We start from the raw sequence: 22739 nt of genomic DNA on the forward strand, positions 1-22739 counted from the left end.
GCTCACCCATATATACATGTCTTTCATTTGGAGTTACTCATTTACATATTATCTGTCTCTAACAAATGTAAACATGTGGTCATCGGTTGAGAACCCCTGTATTATGGACTGCCTGTATGAATCGTCATATAACTAACCTGTCCTGGATTTTTCGGGTTTTATTGTGTGAATTTATTTGCCTGTGTTTTTTGTACTATTGTTCTAATAAAATTTTGTAATTTTTCATAAGAAGGTTTCTCATGGCATATGTTACATATCTGATATAAGTAATTATATTCGGGAACTTTAGGCTCCTTTCTTTTTCTCTTCATGGTCATTATATTGCTCTATCAGGAGTATTTCCTATTAATATGGTCTTGTTATGTTATCAGTTCTGGTATGTACTCACATGCACGGAGAAGCCTGTGTGTTGGGCTCTCCATACATGTTCTGTTACAGTGACACAGCCGCGACACATGCAGCTGCTGCGCCGATCAGCTGATTAGCCGTCGTGATCAAGGAAGCCCGGTTCCCTCTGCATCTTATTCAGCAAGCGCTATACCTTGCCGAATAAGCGTGGACCTGAAGAAATTCGCTCAACTCTACAGAAAAGGCGGTCTTTAGCCGATCGGCGGTTACATGTGGGAAGATGTCAGGAGATTGGTTCCTATCCTAGTTACAATCCTAGTAGTTTATACTGAATTCTTTGAGGAATTTTGGAGCCAATGAAGGGATTTGCAGAGGTGAGAAGTGGAGGAGTACCGAGGAGACAGATGGATTAGTCGGGCAGCAGAGTGAAGGACGGACAGGGAGGTGCGACACTGTAAGGCTGTTCACACGTTTCGTTTTGTACGTATCTTTTGTGCTGGCAAATCCTGCTCTTTTGGCAGTAATGAAGCTACTTAAAAGAAGCAGGTTTTGCTGTTTTTTTTCTGGATCTCAAAGTTCAGCATTGCTGCGACCACAGAATCATGAACACAGGGCGACAATGTCAGACACATGTTAACCCCTTAGTGACCGAGCCAAATTTTTGAAATCTGACCAGTGTCACGTTATGTGGTAATAACTCTGCAACGCTTCAACAAATCCCAGTGATTTTGAGATTGTTTTTTCATGACACATTATACTTTATGATAATGGTAAATTTAGTTCAACATTTTTTGTTTATTTATAAAAAATATAAAAAATTTGAGAAAAATGTTAAAAAATTAGCAATTTTCTAAATTTGAATGATTATCCCTTTAATCCAGATAGTCATACAACAGCAAACCATTAATAAATAACATTTCCCACATGTCTGCTTTACATCAGGACCATTTGTAAAATGTTATTTTATTTTGTTAGCATTTTAGGAGGTTTAAAAATGTAGCAGCAATTTTTCATTTTTTCAAAGAAATTTACCACATTTATTTTTTTAGGGACTTATCCATATTTAAAGTGACTTTAGGGGTCCCATCTATTGGGAAACCCCCAAACGTGATACCATTTTAAAAACAGCACCCCTAAACATATTGAAAACTGCTGTCAGGTAGTTTATTAACCCTTCAGGTGCTTTACAGGAATTAATGCAAAATGGCATGACAGAAATGAAAATGTGTATTTTTACCACCTAAATGTTGCTAACTTCTAAACAGATTACTATAGCCGGCAGACTCTAAGGCCACTATTTGGTCATGAATTGCCATCGCAAACATCAGGACAACAAAATCATGATCTGAGGGCACCAATTGGGATAAAGAAGAAGCCCCCGCCCTCTGTTAACCATTTATAATGATGTAGTCACTATTGACAGCAGCATCTAAGGGGTTAAACAGATTTAGAAGGCGCAAATACTGATCGTGGCTGATACAGCAAGTTGTCAGCTATAGTGTACAACCAACAGATGCTGGATTGTCATCTGTATGGGGAGACTATTCTCTTATATCTCAGGTCAGTTAAAAGACGTATTGGCGGTCATTAAGGGGTTAAACCATAAACCATTTTTTGGAAAAAGGGAAATTTAATCAAAATATTTACTAGATGTATGCATGAGATGATGGGCCTCAATGATCAAGTCTCTCTAAATGTTTTACACACTGTACCTAAGGGTAAGCATTTTTGGGAATCTGTCAGTAAGATCAGCCCACCACTGCATATATGGGATTCAGATTTCTGAAATGTAGATCAATGAACACCTTTAGATCTCCAGCCTCTTTAGCTTGATTGTGCAGTCTGATCTCGGTCCTGGCATCTGATGTCACACAGGCAAATCAATCAGGCCCTCTAGGTGGTGCTGGGCCAGGAAACAGCCTTGGGAGGCAGTGGCTAATTACCATATGTGCTCTCTCACACCTAGAGCACTCCACACTTGCATATGAATGAAAATGGCTATTACTCACTATTACTCAGGAACACAGCAACAGACATTAGATTTAACAGTTGTTGGGTTCACATGTCAAAGAACTGCAAGACTGTTTATCTTTCAGATTCTCTTTTGAAAGGGGATGTGTCACCAGGTCAGGAGTGACCAGTTTTGCTCTTGTTTTATTCCTCCTGTTCGCCTAAGTGTTCAGTGTTTTTTTTTTTTTTTTTAAACCCCCTTATGATTCCAGAAAAGTGAGCCTTTTAGAGCTCATTTTTATGGTTTTTACAAGGGGGTGTGGCTCACAAGATTGGGGCGTGTCTTTAGGTTCCTGTGCGTTATTGCCCTAAGCCACACACCCTTAGAGACCATGCAAATTGGCGTTAAGTAAAAGACCCAGATCTCTCAAATCATATTGGGGGTTTTAAAAATAAAGAATACAAAAGCAGAATAGGATAAGAGCAACAATTGGACACTTTTCACCTTGTGAAAGGTTCCCTTTTAATTAAGTCACTGTAGTGTGCATAAGAGTGCTCCAGAATATAATCGCACATATATAATTGTACAGATGACAATCGAGATTCCGGGGTCATTTCATAATAGGATTTAGGTGAAGATTGCTCATGTGGTTCACCTGAAGGGACAGTGGCGGTGAATATCATGAATGGAAATCCATGGTGCTAGCTGGATGGAGCATGTCTCCTGTTCAGTGTTGCATGGTCGTCAGGCGTGTGTGTAGTGTAATACTATACTATGGGATGACACCAGTATCATCCGCACGTATATAACTAGGCAGACACATGGTTTGGGCCTCACCGTCACCTATATGGTGGTTTGCTTTCGGAAAACGCTAAATATATGTATATAGCATAATCTAATTTGTTGTGTATGTATATTTGCTGTGGTGTTGGTCAGCTGCTATATATATATATATATATATATATATATATATATATATATATATATATATATATATATATATATATATATATATATTATGTCCTGACATTACTTGTTAAACAGAACATTCCAGTTTTTATGGTTCTGTAAGGTACACGATCTTAATCCAATACTGAAGCTTTGTTTTTCAGAAAAAAAACCTTAGGATTTGCCAATGTATTAATTTAGGCAAAGGGTGCAAAAGTCTTCTGATGTCCTGCTGTTTTTAATTACAGAGATCCCTTGCTCCCTCTACGCATAGACCTTTATTGTAGCTATCAGAAACTCTTCACTGATTGATATGACGGTAGCGCTGTCACTCTTTAACACGCAGGCATGGGGGAGAAAAAAAAGGAATAAAATTGTCGCCTTTTTTGTTCTGCGTGTTTTAATAGAGTCCCATTAAAGCTGCATCACAGAATGAAATATCGGCATGAAGAGCCCTCACTGAGCTGAGGCCGGGAATTAAGAAGTCAGGAAATGGGCTCTGCTGCTATGCCGGAGAGCCTTGTGTGACACACAATCTCCTGATTGGGGAGATCATTACTGCTATTATGACTCGACTCGTGGAAGAATTTTAAATTCCATCTGAATGTCAGTAATAACCCTCTTAGCCAATTATCCTGAATAAAATCACGAAGGCATTTGATATAATAGGTGTTGAATTACTGAATAGATTTGCTAATTAAATACTCTTTGTTCTGCTGCAGTTGACATTACAGGGTAAGATCTTGAACAATTATTCTCAACAGCTGTACTTTGTTAAGGAGGAAAAAAAAATTAAGCATAAAGTTTATTTTTATATTTTTATTTTTAATTTTTTTTTAACTTTAAGTTGGCACATTTTTTAAATATACTTGAAGTAGGAGGAGGGGGCGAAATTCCATCATCCAATTGACGGTGGAAAGATGAATATGCAGGTGTTACTGTGAAATGAGATAACTGCAAAGTTGACTTATTAATGAAGCTAGCAAGCCGTTTATAACCCCCTCAGCAGCTAGCTGTCGCCACTTCCGAGTGATCCCCTGTCACATTGGATGGAATTAGATGTGTGTCTGTCATTTGCCAGCCCTAAGCTGTCACTGGTGCTAAATGAATTGCTGTAATAGCAACTGCTGGCCCATTTAAAGCCCACCTATGGCCAGCCAAGTGTGTGGTACTTGCTTAAATAGCTCTAATTAATGAGGAGGATTTACTTTTAAACCATCCTTGCTGATTGTTTTCTGCTGCTTTCTGACCTACATGTTGAAAACCAGAATGAAGAACTTTATCATTGTGTGAACAAGTACAATTACACAGTAGTCTACTATAGTTTTAGTTGTCTTGCTTGATTTCCAAAGCCGTATGTTTAATAAAGTAACAAACAAATGTAATCCACATTATTGAACCACAAGGGATTAATGTTTTATTGCCAAAAAATGTTGATTTTAAAAATGACATTCGCATATTATGTAGTGTTTTTTTTTTTTTTCAAGTCCACTAGACAATTTTGGTGAACTTTTACTTTGCCGTAGCATGACTGTGGCAGCACTGCTTTAGTGCCAGTCACATTACTCATTTTTTGCATGTCTTAGGCTTCTTTTACACTTACCGTGGTTTTGCGGCCCCAATAGATTTCTATGGGGCTACACAAATGGGCCGCAATGATTCCATGGAGCGCCGTATGGCTGTGAGGGCCATATTTACGGCCGTGAAAAAATATGGAGCCTGCTCGATCTTTTTCACGGCCTACAGACGTGGCCCCCATTGAAAATCAGCGGGGCCGCAAAAATAACGGAAGCTTGTTTTTGCGTTGCAGCGTGACTTCCGGTTTTGCAGAACGTCGTTGTTTCCCCCCAATACTTTTCTATAGTATTGGAAATGTGAGAAACAGCGATCTGCAAGTTTTTTTGCTGTCTGTTATTGCGGCAGACTGTTATTATTGCGGCGATATGACCCACAAGAAAGGCCAGCAATAACGGGCCGCAAAAAACACTCTCCTGAGTGAACTGCCTCATAGGCACATATTAGTTCAGGTCTGGAGACCTAGTGGTTGGACCGGATGTTACAATGCAAGCTTTATCTGTGTTTGATGGACTTTTGCAATAGTCCCAACAGAGGAATCATGATACTGGTACACAGCCTGAAATGTGTAAGTGGAATTTTGTCTTCTAACTCTATGCATCTTCTAGGAAATAAAACATACCGTATATATTCGAGTATAAGCCGAGATTTTCAGCCCAAATTTTTGGGCTGAAAGTGCCCCTCTCGGCTTATACTCGAGTCATGGTCGGCGGGTGAGGGGGAGAGAGGACTGTCGCATACTCACCTGCTCCTGGCGCTGTCCCTGCCTGTCCCATGGTCTTCGGGTGCCACAGCTCTTCCTCTGTTCAGCGGTCACGTGGCACCGCTCATTAAAGTAATGAATATGGACTCCACTCCCATAGGGGTGGAGCCGCATATTCATTCTTGTAATGAGCGGTACCAGTGACCGCTGACAGAGGAAGAAGCTGTGGGCGCCGGAGACCATCTGTCCGGGAGAAGGAGCCAGGGACCACGCCGGAGCAGGTGAGTATTTCATATTTACCAGTCCGCGTTCCACCCGCCGGGCGCCGCTCTGTCTTCCCGTCCTCTTGCTGTGACTGTTCAGGTCAGAGGGTGCGATGACGTATTAGTGTGCGCACCGCCCTCTGCCTGAACAGTCAGTGCGGAGAGACGGGACGCTGAGGAGCAGTGACGAGAGGTGAGTATGTCATTTTTTTTTATTGCAGCAGCATTATATGTGGCACAGCTTTATATGGAGCATCTATGGGGCAATAATTAACGATATGGAGCATTATATGTGGCACAGTTTTATATGGAGCATCTATGGGGCAATAATGAACAGTATGGAGCACTTATATGGGGCATCTATGGGGCCATAATGAACTGCATGGATCATTATATGGTGCCATGAAGAACTGCATGGAGCATTATATGGGGCATCTATGGGGCCATAAAGAACTGCATGGAGCATTATATGGGGCATCTATGGGGCCATAATGAACTGCATTGAGCATTATATGGGGCCATAAAGAACTGCATGGAGCATTATATGGGGCCATAAAGAACTGCATGGAGCATTATATGGGGCATCTATGGGGCCATAACTGCATGGAGCATTATATGGGGCATCTATGGGGCCATAAAGAACTGCATAGAGCATTATATGGAGCATCTATTGGGCCATAACTGCATGGAGCATTATATGGAGCATCTATGGAGACATAACTGCATGGAGCATTATATGGAGCATCTATGGAGACATAACTGCATGGAGCATTATATGGGGCATCTATGGGGCCATAAAGAACTGTATGGAGCATTATATGGGGCATCTATGGGGCCATAAATAACTGCATGGAGCATTATATGGGGCATCTATGAGGCCATAAAGAACTGTATGGAGCATCTATGGGGCCATAAAGAACTGCATGGAGCATTATATGGGGCCATTAATGAACTGTATGGAGCATTATATGGGGCTCCTGATTCAATATGGATATTCAAAAACACTTAACCTACTGATGTCTCAATTCATTTTACTCTTATTGATATCTATTTTTATTTTTGGCATTTACCGGTAGCTGCTGCATTTTCCACCCTAGGCTTATACTCGAGTCAATACATTTTCCCAGTTTTTTGTTGCAAAATTAAGGGGGTCGGCTTATAATCGAGTATATACGGTAACTACTTTGACTGTCATTTTCCAATAACAGACATGCTGCAGCATAGGGCTCTAAGAAAAAATAAAAAAAAAATACTCTAGAATGATTCCATGGGAAATACAATTATTTAATAAAACTGACATCTCAGGATTGCTGATGGCGCTATTTTTACCTTCTAATCTGTTTAATGTTGCAATTGTTTTTGCTTTTTGTGAACTTCTTGATGGTTTGTTAATACAGGTGCTACACAGTTTGGTTTATAAAGGAACCTTGATAAGTGTGAGTAGTAAACCGATATTGACGAATCCTGATGAACCCTATCAATTTAATTACGCCAGTCATGATTGTTTGTGGTTGTACTATTTTTGATGATTATTAAGGCCTTCGTAGTCATTTTAAGTTGATCAAGTGTAATTGAAATTGCTATTTGCACCCCCTCTGATATTGCATGAGGTTGCCCATGCCATACCTCTTCACGTTGCTGCAAACTGCTTTGCATTTGCTGTAAAGAATGCAGTCTTTCAATTGTGCAACTGCACAGTCAAACAATAGAGCAAATGGCACAATGTTGGTGTTTGTTAGAGCATAAATAGTTCTGAATGTGATGATTTGTTTTGCAATCAGTCCCATATGGTTCTCTTGAATAAATCAATCTGCACAACATCCAGCAAGTAACAATACTTCAAATTAGGCACAGGAAAAACTGCAAGCCTACCTACTAATAAGGGTGACGTATATATTTTATAGAAGGCACTTGTGGCAAGAAGACTGCAAGAGCTTTGAATGGGAACAAATGGGAAGAAAATGTTTGTTTCTGGTTAAATGTTTTATGAAATTCTTATTAGACAATTATCTGCATTTCCTTTGTTTGAGTTCTTTAGTGGCAGCTGCGCCATCATTTACAGTTGTGTTTTCCCCTCCTCTGAATAGGAACACGTTGCGCTTTATATCAGTTGCCCACATCCCTGTGTTCCCAATGAAAGTTTTAGCTTGAACAACCTACATGTTTATGCACCCCCTAAGCTGTTTTCCCATTGGTTCAGTACCTAGTGTTTTTTTGTGTTAAGGAAAATAGAAAAAATTGGAGTCCGGCTCAGCAGGACTGAATTTCCTTTTTTGGTTTTATTTTTCAAAAGAAAATATAGTGCATACGAAAAGAAAATTTTACATGGTAAGACTGCCTAGTGCAGTCGAAACGCATCGACTGGGTCATGTCGACCATGCAAATTTTTCTTTTATATGCACTATATTTTCTTTTGAAAAATAAAAAAACAAGGAAAATACAGTCCTGTTGAGCCGGATTCCATTTTTTTCTATTTTCCTTGTGAGGCCATTGCGAGGTCGGTGTCTGAGCCCCAGGTGGTTGAGCATAGAGCAACTGGGTGAGCTGGAATCAAGTTTCTATAGGTTTTTTTGTATTGTTTTAAATTGGATCTGTTCTCTTAAAGAGGATCTATCATGTTCTAGAAAAGTTCAAGAAGTTAATGGAAAATAAAATTTAAAATCTTTCTCAAATACCGTATATAATATCAGGAAAACAAAAACAAAACCTGTGAATTGTAGTAATAACTCCTGAATTCAGGCTCTCTGCTGTCTCCTTATTTGTGTGTGAGACTTCCTAAGTTTGTGCTGTTTAGAGAGGACGGGGAGTATGCAGCATGTAAGCACAGCTGAGATGTGTGCTGCTGTCTTAGGGTATGTGCACACGTTGCCGATTCTCTGCAGATCCGCAGCGTTTTTGCGGTGCAGAAATGCTGCAGATCTGCAATTGATACGGTACAATGTAAATCAATGAGGAAAAAAAACACGCTGTGCTGATGCGGAATATTCCGTGCGGAAACGCTGCGGATTAAAAGAAGTAGTATGTCACTTCTTTTTTGCGGATCTGCAGCGTTTTTGCACCCATTCCATTATAGAAATCCACAGGGGTAAAAACCGCTGAAAATTAGCAAAAAATCTGCAGCAAAAAATCTGCAGCAAAACTGCACCAAAAACGCTGCAGATCCGCACAAAAAGCGTGACAAACCCGCAGCTGCGTTTTCTGCCAAGACATGCAGAATCCGCACCAGAAATTCCTAAGCCTAATCCGCAACGTGTTCACATAGCCTTAGGCTATGTGCACACGTTGCAGATTTGACTGTGAAATTTTCTGTGCAGATTCTGCATTTCTTGGCAGAAAACGCAGGTCAGAATCTGCACCTTTTTTTGGTATATGCATACGTTTCAGATTTTTGTGCAGTTTTTTCTTCCTTTTTTTTTTACCACTGCAGATTTCTATTATGGAATGGGTGCAGAAACGCAGCAGATCTGCACAAAAGAAGTGAAATGGTCCTTTTTTGAAGCTGCTGCGTTTTCCGTGCAGATTTTTCCGCACCATCAGCACAGCATTTTTTTTTTGCCATTGATTTACATTGTACTGTAGTTCACTTGCAGATCTACAGCATTTCTGCGCAGAAAAAAAAGCTGCAGATCTGCAGGAAATCTGCAACGTGTGCACATACCCTTACTGCTGCCTCTTACTTCATGCAGAATGTTACTATAAAGATGGGGCATGAGAATAATCGAATCTGCTATTGAGGTTAATTCTGACAGTTTTCAGTGGCTGGTTGTATGTGTACAAGGAGCGAGAGATTCAGATTATTTTGCAGATTCACCCTTTACAGACAGCTATGTCCCTTTTGATGCAGATTGACCCTTTAGAGGCAGCTATGACTCCTCTTTCCATTGGACTGCATAATAAACAGGAATTTTTTATTACAATAGCTGATAAATAGCGATATTCTCAGACTACTGGCGGACGGGAGGTGAGGCAAATTACCGCCTGATGCGCGTTTTGCTAATTCACTGCACTTTTAAATATATTGGTGAATTTATTCTCCATGTTTGTTTTTTCTTTTAATGCATTTATGAGAAAAATGGGTTAAACGATTTCTCTCATAGTATTCTTTGATCCTGCAAGTCAATAAAAACAGGTGAAATTGGTCGGATTCTCCCAGATCTGGGCACAAGGCTCTACTTTGCTATATAGATGTTTGGGACGTTCGGCTCTCCCAAGTTCTCACGCGCGTATAAAAAATTGTTCAATTGTCACCGGAAAAAACAGTGTTATTTGTATTGTCCTATACGTATGCTGTATTGTATCCAGTTTTTAAAAAATCTCTCCTAAACATGAATAGGTGAGTCTCATCCAAAATACAGAGTAAACTAGTGCATGCTGTGTTTTTTTTTTTCCATGTGGTCATTCAGTGCTTGGGGAAAAAAAGAGAAAAATGTTAATCTAAACAATCCTATTAAATAACATTGGCCCAATTGCTGTCAGTTTTGTTTATGGACAGCACTCAGAAGGGAAATATGGCCTTGTGAATGGAGCCTCACACTAAGGGAAATCATACGATTTACTAATAACATATGTGAGAAAAGTTATAATTTCATAGACTGTCACTCTTTCCCATAACTGATAGATCCACGTTAATATTATTCTTTCCTGTTGTGAGGGCAGCAATTACAGCTATAACGTTGGTACTCCTTGTTGCTAAAGCAGCACAAAAAAAAAGTTGCTAGCACCATTGAAAAAATCCACTGCACACAGTTTAGTCTAATGTACGATAATATTCATGGAGGGAATGCCTGCCAGTCACTGCCATGAAGGGTGAGGACAGGCGGGCTGAGAGGAGTGTTTGCTGTATTCTTTCAATGCGCTTAATAGCCAAATTGCACAACTTTTTATTTTTTTTTCTTTAACCCCTTCATGACCCAGCCTATTTTGACCTTAAAGACCTTGCCGTTTTTTGCAATTCTGACCAGTGTCCCTTTATGAGGTAATAACTCAGGAACGCTTCAACGGATCCTAGCGGTTCTGAGATTGTTTTTTCGTGACATATTGGGCTTCATGTTAGTGGTAAATTTAGGTCAATAAATTCTGCGTTTATTTGTGATAAAAACGGAAATTTGGGGAAAATTTTGAAAATTTCGCAATTTTCACATTTTGAATTTTTATTCTGTTAAACCAGAGAGATATGTGACACAAAATAGTTAATAAATAACATTTCCCACATGTTTACTTTACATCAGCACAATTTTGGAAACAAAATTTTTTTTTGTTAGGAAGTTATAAGGGTTAAAATTTGACCAGCGATTTGTCATTTTTACAACGAAATTTACAAAACCATTTTTTTTAGGGACCACCTCACATTTGAAGTCAGTTTGAGGGGTCTATATGGCTGAAAATACCCAAAAGTGACACCATTCTAAAAACTGCACCCCTCAAGGTACTCAAAACCACATTCAAGAAGTTTATTAACCCTTCAGGTGCTTCACAGCAGCAGAAGCAACATGGAAGGAAAAAATGAACATTTAACTTTTTAGTCACAAAAATTATCTTTTAGCAACAATTTTTTTATTTTCCCAATGGTAAAAGGAGAAACTGAACCACGAAAGTTGTTGTGCAATTTGTCCTGAGTACGCTGATACCTCATATGTGGGGGTAAACCACTGTTTGGGCGCACAGCAGGGCTTGGAAGGGAAGGAGCGCCATTTGACTTTTTGAATCAAAAATTGGCTCCACTCTTTAGCGGACACCATGTCACGTTTGGAGAGCCCCCGTGTGCCTAAAAATTGGAGCTCCCCCACAAGTGACCCCATTTTGGAAACTAGACGCCCCAAGGAACTTATCTAGATGCATAGTGAGCACTTTGAACCCCCAGGTGCTTCACAAATTGATCCGTAAAAATGAAAAAGTACTTTTTTTTCACAAAAAAAATTCTTTTAGCCTCAATTTTTTCATTTTCACATGGGCAACAGGATAAAATGGATCCTAAAATGTGTTGGGCAATTTCTCCTGAGTACGCCGATACCTCATATGTGGGGGTAAACCACTGTTTGGGCACATAGTAAGGCTCGGAAGGGAAGGCGCGCCATTTGACTTTTTGAATGGAAAATTAGCTCCAATTGTTAGCGGACACCATGTCGCGTTTGGAGAGCCCCTGTGTGCCTATGCATTGGAGCTCCCCCACAAGTGACCCCATTTTGGAAACTAGACCCCCCAAGGAACTTATCTAGATGCATATTGAGCACTTTAAACCCCCAGGTGCTTCACAGAAGTTTATAACGCAGAGCCATGAAAATAAAAAATAATTTTTCTTTCCTCAAAAATGATTTTTTAGCCTGGAATTTCCTATTTTGCCAAGGATAATAGGAGAAATTGGACCCCATATATTGTTGTCCAGTTTGTCCTGAGTACGCTGATACCCCATATGTGGGGGTAAACCACTGTTTGGGCACACGGCAGGGCTCGGAAGGGATGGCACGCCATTTGGCTTTTTAAATGGAAAATTAGCTCCAATCATTAGCGGACACCATGTCACGTTTGGAGAGCCCCTGTGTGCCTAAACATTGGAGATCCCCCAGAAATGACCCCATTTTGGAAACTAGACCCCCAAAGGAACTAATCTAGATGTGTGGTGAGGACTTTGAACCCCCAAGTGCTTCACAGAAGTTTATAACGCAGAGCCATGAAAATAAAAATAAAAAATTATTTTCTCAAAAATGATCTTTTAGCCTGCAATTTTTTATTTTACAAAGGGTAACAGGAGATATTTGACCCCAAAAGTTGTTGTCCAGTTTCTCCTGAGTACGCTGATACCCCATATGTGGGGGTAAACCACTGTTTGGGCACATGCCGAGGCTCGGAAGTGAAGTAGTGACGTTTTGAAATGCAGGCTTTGATGGAATGCTCTGTGGGCGTCACGTTGCGTTTGCAGAGCCCCTGATGTGGCTTAACAGTAGAAACCCCCCACAAGTGACCCCATTTTGGAAACTAGACCCCGAAAGGAACTTATCTAGATGTGTGGTGAGCACTTTGAACCCCCAAGTGCTTCATAGAAGTTTATAATGCAGAGCCGTGAAAATAATAAATACGTTTTCTTTCCTCAAAAATAATTATTTAGCCCAGAATTTTTTAATTTTCCCAAGGGTAACAGGAGAAATTTGACCCCAATATTTGTTGTCCAGTTTCTCCTGAGTACGGTGATACCCCATATGTGGGGGTAAACTACTGTTTGGGCACATGCCGGGGCTCGGAATTGAAGTAGTGACGTTTTGAAATGCAGACTTTGATGGAATGCTCTGCGGGCGTCACGTTGCGTTTGCAGAGCCCCTGATGTGCCTAAACAGTAGAAACCCCCCACAAGTGACCCCATTTTGGAAACTAGACCCCGAAAGGAACTTATCTAGATGTGTGGTGAGCACTTTGAACCCCCAAGTGCTTCATAGAAGTTTATAATGCAGAGCCGTGAAAATAATAAATACGTTCTTTCCTCAAAAATAATTATTTAGCCCAGAATTTTTTATTTTCCCAAGGGTTACAGGAGAAATTGGACCCCAAAAGTTGTTGTCCAGTTTCTCCTGAGTACGCTGATACCCCATGTGTGGGGGTAAACCACTGTTTGGGCACACGTGGGGGCTCAGAAGGGAAGTAGTGACTTTTGAAATGCAGACTTTGATGGAATGGTCTGCGGGCGTCACATTGCGTTTGCAGAGCCCCTGGTGTGCCTAAACAGTAGAAACCCCCCACAAGTGACCCCATTTTAGAAACTAGACCCCACAAGGAACTTATCTAGATATGTGGTGAGCACTTTGAACCCCCAAGTGCTTCACAGACGTTTACAACGCAGAGCCGTGAAAATAAAAAATCATTTTTCTTTCCTCAAAAATGATGTTTTAGCAAGCATTTCTTTATTTTCACAAGGGTAACAGGAGAAATTGGACCCCAGTAATTGTTGCGCAGTTTGTCCTGAGTATGCTGGTACCCCATATGTGGGGGTAAACCACTGTTTGGGTGCACGTCGGGGCTCGGAAGTGAGGGAGCACCATTTGACTTTTTGAATACGAGATTGGCTGGAATTAATGGTGGTGCCATGTTGTGTTTGGAGACCCCCTGATGTGCCTAAACAGTGGAAACCCCTCAGTTTTAACTCCAACACACCCCTAACCGTTATCCCAACTGTAGCCGTAACCCTAATCACAACCCTAACCCCAACACACCCGTAACCCCAACACACCCCTAACCCTAACCACAACCCTAATTCCAACCCAACCCTAGCCCTAAGGCTTTGTGCCAACGTTGCGGATTCGTATGAGATTTTTCAGCACCATTTTTGAAAAATCCGCGTTTAAAAGTCACTGCGTTTTACCTGCGGATTTACCGCGGATTTCCAGTGTTTTTTGTCCGGATTTCACCTGCGGATTCCTATTGAGGAACAGGTGTAAAACGCTGCGGAATCCGCACAAAGAATTGACATGCTGCGGAAAATACAACGCAGCGTTTCCGCGTGGTATTTTCCGCACCATGGGCACAGCGGATTTGGTTTTCCATATGTTTACATGGTACTGTAAACCTGATGGAACTCTGCTGCGGATCCGCAGCGGCCAATCCGCACCGTGTGCACATAGCCTAATTCTAAAGGTATGTGCACACGCTGCGGATCCGCAGCAGTTTCCCATGAGTTTACAGTTCAATGCAAACCTATGGGAAACAAAAATCGCTGTACACATGCTGCGGAAAAACTGCACGGAAACGCAGCAGTTTACATTCCGCAGCATGTCACTTCTTTCTGCGGATTCCGCAGCGGTTTTACAACTGCTCAAATAGAAAATCGCTGTTGTAAAACCGCATTGAAATGCGCAGAAAAAACATGGTAAATCCGCCATAAATCCGCAGCGGTTTAGCACTGCGGATTTATCAAATCCGCAGCGGAAAAATCCGCAGAGGACCAGAATACGTGTGCACATACCGAAACCCTACCCCTAACCTTACCCCTAACCCTAACCCTAGTTCTTACCCCAACCTTAGTGGAAAAAAAATAAATATTTTTTTATTGTCCCTACCTATGGGGGTGACAAGGGGGGGGGTCATTTACTTTTTTTTTTTATTTTGATCACTGAGATACAACCTTTCTCAGTGATCAAAATTCACTCTGGAACGAATCTGCCGGCCGGCAGATTCGGCGGGCGCACTGCACATGCGCCCGCCATTTTGGAAGATGGCGGCGCCCAGGAAAGAAGACGGACGGTCCCCGGGAGGCCAGGTAAGAATAAGGGGGGGGGGGGGGAGATCAGGGCACGGGGGGGGCGCGTCGGAGCACGGGGGGGTGGATTGGAGCACGGAGTGGGGGATCGCTGTGCGGGCGGGTGGATCGGAGTACGGGGGGGGGGGGGGGGATCGCTGTGGGGGGGGGATCGCTGTGCGGGGGGTTTGATTGGAGCACGGGGGGTGTGATTGGAGCACGGGGGAGCGGGCAGGAGGACGGGGGAGCGGAGCACAGGACCGAGGGGAGCAGACCGCAGATCGGGGGGCTGGGGGGGCGATCGGAGGAGTGGAGTGGGTGCACATTAGTGTGTCCAGCCATGGCCGATGATATTGCAGCATCGGCCATGGCTGGATTGTAATATTTCACCATTTTTTTAGGTGAAATATTACAAATCGCTCTGATTGGCAGTTTCACTTTCAACAGCCAATCAGAGCGATCGTAGCCACGAGGGGGTGAAGCCACCCCCCACTGGGCTAAACTACCACTCCCCCTGTCCCTGCAGATCGGGTGAAATGGGAGTTAACCCTTTCACCCGATCTGCAGGGACGCGATCTTTCCATGACGCGATCTTTCCATGACGCATATGCTGCATCATGGGTCGGAATGGCACCGACTTTCATGACGCAGCGTATGCGTCAAAGGTCGGGAAGGGGTTAATATATATATATATATATATATATATATATATTTTTTAAAATAATAATAATAATAATATTAATCTGACAGATCTGCTATGCGCATTCATTTCCGCATGTTAGGCTATGGAGTCTTCCTAATGTAGCATGCTTCTGAAAACACCTGACATGTATTTTTTTTTCTTCAGAAAGAATAGCACTATCAGAGCCCCCAAAGAACCTAATTTTTGCATAGGTGTTGTTAAGGTACCGTCACACTAAACGATATCGCTAGCGATCTGTGACGTTGCAGCGTCCTGGCTAGCGATATCGTTCAGTTTGACACACAGCAGCGATCAGAATCCTGCTGTGCTGTCGTTGGTCGCTGCAGAAAGTCCAGCACTTTATTTCGTCGCTGGACTCCCTGCAGACATCGCTGAATCGGCGTGTGTGACACCGATTCAGCGATGTCTTCACTGGTAACCAGGGTAAACATCGGGTTACTAAGCGCAGGGCTGCGCTTAGTAACCCGATGTTTACCCTGGTTACCAGCGTAAAAGTAAATAAACAAACACTACATACTTACCTTCCGCTGTCTGTCCCTCGGCGCACTGCTTCTCTGCCCTGTGTAAGCACAGCGGCCGGAAAGCAGAGCGGTGACGTCACCGCTCTGCTTTCCGGCCGCTGGGCTTACACAGGGCAGAGAAGCAGAGCGCCGAGGGACAGACAGCGGAAGGTAAGTATGAAGCGTTTGTTTTTTTTACTTTTAGGATGGTAACCAGGGTAAACATCGGGTTACTAAGCGCGGCCCTGCGCTTAGTAACCCGATGTTTACCCTGGTTACCGGCAACGTTGGTCGTTGGAGAGCGGTCTGTGTGACAGCTCTCCAGCGACCAAACAGCAACGCTGCAGCGATCCGGATCGTTGTCGGTATCGCTGCAGCGTCGCTCAGTGTGACGGTACCCTAAGGCTTCTTTCACACATCAGTTTTTTACCGTCTGGCAGAAACCGGCGAATTTTGCAAAAAAACGGATCTGGCAAAAATTTTGAAAAATTGATGCAACGGATCCATTTTTTTACTTATTTTTCTTAATCCCCGGGGGAGTGGGGGAGAGAAAAACAGATCCGGTGGAAAAAAAAAACAACCAAATCAGTTTTTCCAAAATTTGCCGGATTGTGCTTGATGACAAAAACCTGATGTGTGAAAGTAGCTACTTGTCTCACTTTGGGGAATGGTTTTCCTAGATGCTCTATTTGCATTAGCAAGTAGGCTCCATCTATATACATGTGACCGTTTATATGGGTATCCTAATGATATCATGTTTTCTGCCTCCAGATTCTGCTGCACACTAAGGAGATGGTGCAGAAGGTGAGTACGTTTAGCATTTATGTGTCAGTTTGTTTCCTTTTTCCTTTTTAATCTGCTAAGAAAAACAAACATACCAAACAAAAAAGGCCGCACCTGGCGAAGTTGTTGTGCGCTACAAAACTGTAACCCAAACAAACCAGAAAGCCGTTCTCTTCGGATGCCTATTTACCAATGTAATCCTTCCTAATGGATTATAGCTTCATTCTTCCTCTAACACAGATATGATGGAGCGCGGCTTGAAGCCTGTATGCGAGTCTTTCCAGCAAATTAGCAACAGTGTTAATTAGAGTTTACTTGCAGTTCCGCTATATTGTATGAGCTGCAGTGTTGTGTTTATTATGATTGTTTTTCTGGCTCCCTTCATCTTCGGCTAAATAGTTTCAGCATCATATACTATTCTGAGCATAAAATAAGCACTTTTTATGTGATTTTGTACTAGTGCTAATTCTTGCACGGAAAGACAAAGAATTTATATTTTTTCAATGCTTTAAAAAAATATCCTGATTTGTTTTACAATTGACGTGCTTGTTAGTAAAGTGATTTGCCAGGGTACTTTGTAACTTCAGGAACATAACATTTTACCTTTTTCCGTGAATGACATTTTTTGTTTTCATGTTTTAGATGAATTTGGAAGTGATATATGGTGACACAGATTCCATCATGATAAATACTAATTGTGTGAACCTTGAAGAAGTATTCAAGCTAGGGAACAAGGTTGGTATTCATGCCCCTCCACAGGAATAGTGCTAGTGACTGTAAAATGTTTGCTTTGCTGGGTACCCTTCAGCCCATAGAGCTGGTTATAATTGTGGCACACTCACTCCCAGCTGGAATATTGGGTCTATGCAGGTTTTAACCTCTGTATGGAAGTGGGAATGTTCTGGGGCTACAAACATTGTTTCTTACAGCCAATGTGGAGCCAGAGATGTATTCTGCCTATGCACAGTGCATCTGCGGTTTATTGCCACAATTCCTGTTGGACGCATTGTGTGAATATACCCTAAAGCATTATATCCACATAAGAATGTGTGTCCTGCCACGCTGACTCCTCCTGTTCCTGATTTTCAAAGCTACATATGCCAGCATTATGGCGCCATCCTCTCAGTATTCTGGCACACATAGGTACAGTATATATACGTCCCTTACCAAGGCTCGGTTCACAGATACCAGCTGTGTCCAGCCAGTTTTATACCTGATCTTTACTGATGACTAAGTTGTACACTGATCATTGGTTCTAACACAGATGGACATGAAACGCTCTGTTTTGTTCATCTGTCCGGCTGACCGTGATGTCACTGAACATATAAGGCTGGTTTCACATTTGCGGGTGGAGGGCTTCATATGTCCTCAGTGAAGCTCCGCCCACTGCAACACCTCCGGTCAGCTCCGCCTATGTCGGCATGCGGCATGCATACCCTATCTTTACCATTAGGTACGCAGGCTGTGCCGATGTATGCGGATGCCTCCACATGCCTCGTTTTGACGGTGCGGCGACTTGCGCCGAACGCAACGAGTTGCAATTTGGTGCGGTCACCGCACTGTCAAAACGACGCATGCGGAGGCATCCGCATACATCGGCACAGCCTGCGTACCTAATGTTAAAGATGGGGTACGCAGGACAGATGCAGCCGTAGGCGGAGCTGAATGAAGAGGCGTGGCAGTGGGCAGGGCTTCACGGAGGAAGTCCACAGCCCTGCTGAACGCTAGTGTGAAGCTAGCCTAACTGGTGTAATCAGTTTTATAGTCCATTTCCACTCTGGCGGAAGACGTGGCGCTAGATCTCTGAGGATATGTAGTTTAGCGAAATTAGGTCAGGAGAGACCTGCTGCCAAGACTGGATCCAGCTGCAGTAAGGTCTGTATCCATTTTAGTCTTGGGTAGTATGAAGACATTTTAGGCGCCAATCATCTTCAAAATGGTGCTGATTGCCCCTCATAAAATCATAAAATCCTATTGATGCCATTTGACTTTCTACCACTGCACTTGTCATTTTACTGGAATTTTTTTTAACATTTCAAGAAATCGCATTAACAAATTAGATTTATCATCTGGAGCTCAATTTTTGTTTCTTATAGGGGTTTTCCCACGAACAACATTAGTTATAATCAATATAGCTTAGCATATTAATAATTTACACAATTGGATGTATTAAAAAATGCCCCTGTGCTGAGATTATCTTATACATGTGCCCCTGCTGTGCACTGTGCACTGTGTAATGTCTGTGTCTGACCGTGCAGGTTCATGGTCTGATCATACCACAGCTCCTGGGCAGGGGAGACAGCAAGAGAGAAAACAGGACAGCAGAGGATCGAAAATCATTGTTTCTTTGAGGGAAAACATCATTTTTAAGAACAGGCAGGGAAATGCTTTACGTCACAAAAAGAATCAGCTGTGATCCTCTCCTGCCATGTCTGTATACTCTCTTTTGTGTCCTCCCCTGTCCAGGAGATGTGGTATGATCGGGCCATGTCCCTGTACGGTACATGTATGTACATGTATAAGATTATCTCAGCACAGGAACATTTTTTTTAACACATCCAGTTGTGGAAATTATTGATTAAAATTAAGTTTGTTCCTGGGAAAACCCCTTTAATGTAAACAGGCAAAATAATCCCATTTGTCTTGAAATTATGCATGTGCAATTTAGTGGATTTCTTATCACCACCCCATTACATCCTGGTATATTTGTTGTAGATGCGTCTTGTACACCTCATCCACATGTAGCAGAAACCTACAGATGCTTCTCGTTTCCGAGTTTGCAGCATGTTGATTGTGTTGGATGGATACCGTGGATTTAGCTTTTTAATTTGTTGGGTTGTAGCCTCTAATTCTGCCTGTGGGTTTTGCAGCGAAGTGCAGGGCTTAGGGTATGTGCACACGTCAGGATTTTTTCCTGACAAAATCCTGAGAATTCTGCCAGAAATCCGCGCGCTTTTTTCGCGCGGAATTTGCGTGTTTTTTGCGCGGATTTTTTGTGGATTTTTACCGTTTTTTATTTTTTTATTTTCCGGAATGCCCTTTTTGATAGGAAATCCGCAGAAAATCCGGAAAAAGATAGAGCATGTCCGGATTTTTTGCGGTATGTGTTTTTTTTGCGGAAAAAAACGCTAACATATGCACAAAAAATGCAGAATGCATTCTAAAAGATAGGATGCATAATGTTAGCGTTTTTTTTTTTACCGGATTTATAGCGTTTTTATGGCGAAATTCCGCAAAAAAAAACCGCTAAAAATCCGGATGTGTGCACATACCCTTAATGTTGCGGTGTGAATGTGTTTGTTTTATTGTTTCTCCATGTAAATTCTTCTACATAAACTAGTGATGGGTAACTTCATGGTCACTTTCTCATCTAGGTTAAAAGTGAAATAAATAAGTCCTACAAGCTGCTGGAGATTGACATTGATGGCATCTTTAAATCACTTCTGCTATTAAAGAAAAAGAAATACGCAGCCCTCATTGTGGAGCCTGCGGCCGATGGGAAGTATACTACCAAACAAGAGCTGAAGGGTCTGGACATAGTCAGAAGAGACTGGTGCGAACTTGCTAAAATGGCTGGAAAGTGAGTTCTTTAACTTTTGGTATCATTATTTTCTTTCAGATCTCTATTAATGTGATGTATATTCCGCTGACAGGCTGATATAACTGGTGCCTGACAGTCTGCTGTACAGGAGCCTGCAGTTCAGGAAACCGGGCCGGCTGCAATTCTCTGCCTTGATCGGGGACTCGTACATTAGGATGGATCCTAGTGACGTCATTCACATTTAGTAGATTCTGAAGTTCTTATAATTGGAGAATTCAGTCTATTTTATGTGTGCGTGTTCACTTCATTGTAGGTGATAGGACAAGGAATGTATAGGACACTAACTCTGTCTTTTCCTATGTTCACGTGCAGAAGGACGACATGAGCTGTCAAATACATTTATTTTCAGGATTGCTGTGACTTTAAGTAGCCATCTATGATGCTTATTGCCATACTTATCACCATACTTATTTAGCAGCATTGCTTTTGCCGCCAACCGTTTTTTTATGTACAATAGTGAAATGTTAAAATGGCCATTCAGAATAAAAAACAAATAATGCTGGAGGGAGAGCATTCCAGAAATGTGGCGTCTTCATGAAGACCGGACTCGCAATAAACTCGAATTGCTTTGCTACATAGTGCTACCTCTCGATTATATCTGGTAAAAAGCACATTGACAAATATGAAAATATTGAATGCTGCGTGCTTTTGTTACCGCTCAGTCAGGAACTCCTGCGTGATAAAGAAAACCCAGGCAGTAGGGACTCCAGATTTAGCGATATCAATCGCATGTTCCTTAACTGTTGACAGTGGCAGATCTGAAGCATTTTGCAGTACACAAGAGGGACAAAATACATCAGTTGTGTACATTGTGTAATAAAAGGACAAGACTGCTTAAGAAACGTGAAATAACCTCAGATCCTTCCATGAAATAATGCAGACTTTAACTAAATAGGTGTGCAGTGCTTTTTTTTACCCTCTTTGTCCTTGATATTGGGTAGAAAAAGTATTGATTAGAGAAGCAGAGTATATATATATATATATATCTATGTCTATCTATCTATCTATCTATCTATCTATCTATCTATCTATCTATCTATCTATCTATCTATCTATATATATATAGATATAGAGAGATATAGATATATATATTTAGAGCAAGAAAAGGACCAGCACATCCAAGCTAGTATGAACAGGCGCCAACCAAAGAAAAAGCATACAAGTTGAAAATCGATAAAGCTTGCACCATGATTTACGAAGAACGATTACTCTAGAACATTGAAGATGCATTACTGCCTTAGAAAATTGGAAATAAGCGCTGTATAATGAATATATGAAATGTTCATCTGCAAAAATTGCTATGAAAAATACAGTAGAAAAGAAGGTACTTGGCGCATAAACTGGCCAATATATGTGTGCCCAACTGCCATGTCAGGGCATCCTTCGAAAGTTGGGTTCCTGTCCTGTTTTGTCACCTCTTCTGTGCAAAAAAAGCCTACAATTTATGGGACAAGAGTGGACCAGCTAACTACTTAAAATGACCTGTGGCTGATGGGAGTGCACATGTCCAAATAGAGAAAAAGATTAGCACATGCAAGCTAGTGTGAACAGGCGGCAACCAAATATATATATTATATATATATATATATATATACCGCTGCATGACCAGCTCTACCCTCACCCATCCTTTGTAGATTGTGAGCCCTCGCGGGCAGGGTCCTCTCTCCTCCTGTACCAGTTGTGACTTGTATTGTTCAAGATTACTGTACTTGTTTTATTATGTATACCCCTCCTCACATGTAAAGCGCCATGGAATAAATGGCGCTATAATAATAAATATATATATATATATACACACACACACACACACACACACACACACACACACACACACACACACACACACGATTCTAATGGGTATTCTAGAATATGCATGTCCACGTAGTGTATTGCCCAGTCACGTAGTATATTGCCCAGTCACGTAGTATATTGCACAGCGATGTAGTATACAGCACAGAGCCACGTAGTATATTGCCCAGCCACGTAGTATATTGCCCAGTCACGTAGTATATTGCCCAGTCACGTAGTATATTGCACAGCGACGTAGTATACAGCACAGAGCCACGTAGTATATTGCCCAGCCACGTAGTATATTGCCCAGCCACGTAGTATATTGCCCAGCCACGTAGTATATTGCCCAGTCA

At 41.8% G+C, this 22739-nt stretch overlaps 1 protein-coding gene across 3 annotated transcripts in view; it reads left to right on the top strand.

The window, feature by feature from the left end:
• The window catches only part of POLA1 (DNA polymerase alpha 1, catalytic subunit), a 557049-nt gene that overhangs the window by 181110 nt on the left and 353200 nt on the right, over positions 1-22739 (top strand). For all 3 annotated transcript variants that reach the window (XM_069761539.1, XM_069761540.1, XM_069761541.1), the window contains exons 26-28: positions 16983-17015; positions 17637-17729; positions 20369-20574. In XM_069761539.1, coding sequence (XP_069617640.1) covers positions 16983-17015; positions 17637-17729; positions 20369-20574 — 332 coding nt within the window. The remainder of the gene's footprint in view (positions 1-16982; positions 17016-17636; positions 17730-20368; positions 20575-22739) is intronic.

The sequence above is a fragment of the Ranitomeya imitator genome, chromosome 3, assembly GCF_032444005.1.
Source record: "Ranitomeya imitator isolate aRanImi1 chromosome 3, aRanImi1.pri, whole genome shotgun sequence".
Taxonomy (NCBI): domain Eukaryota; kingdom Metazoa; phylum Chordata; class Amphibia; order Anura; family Dendrobatidae; genus Ranitomeya; species Ranitomeya imitator.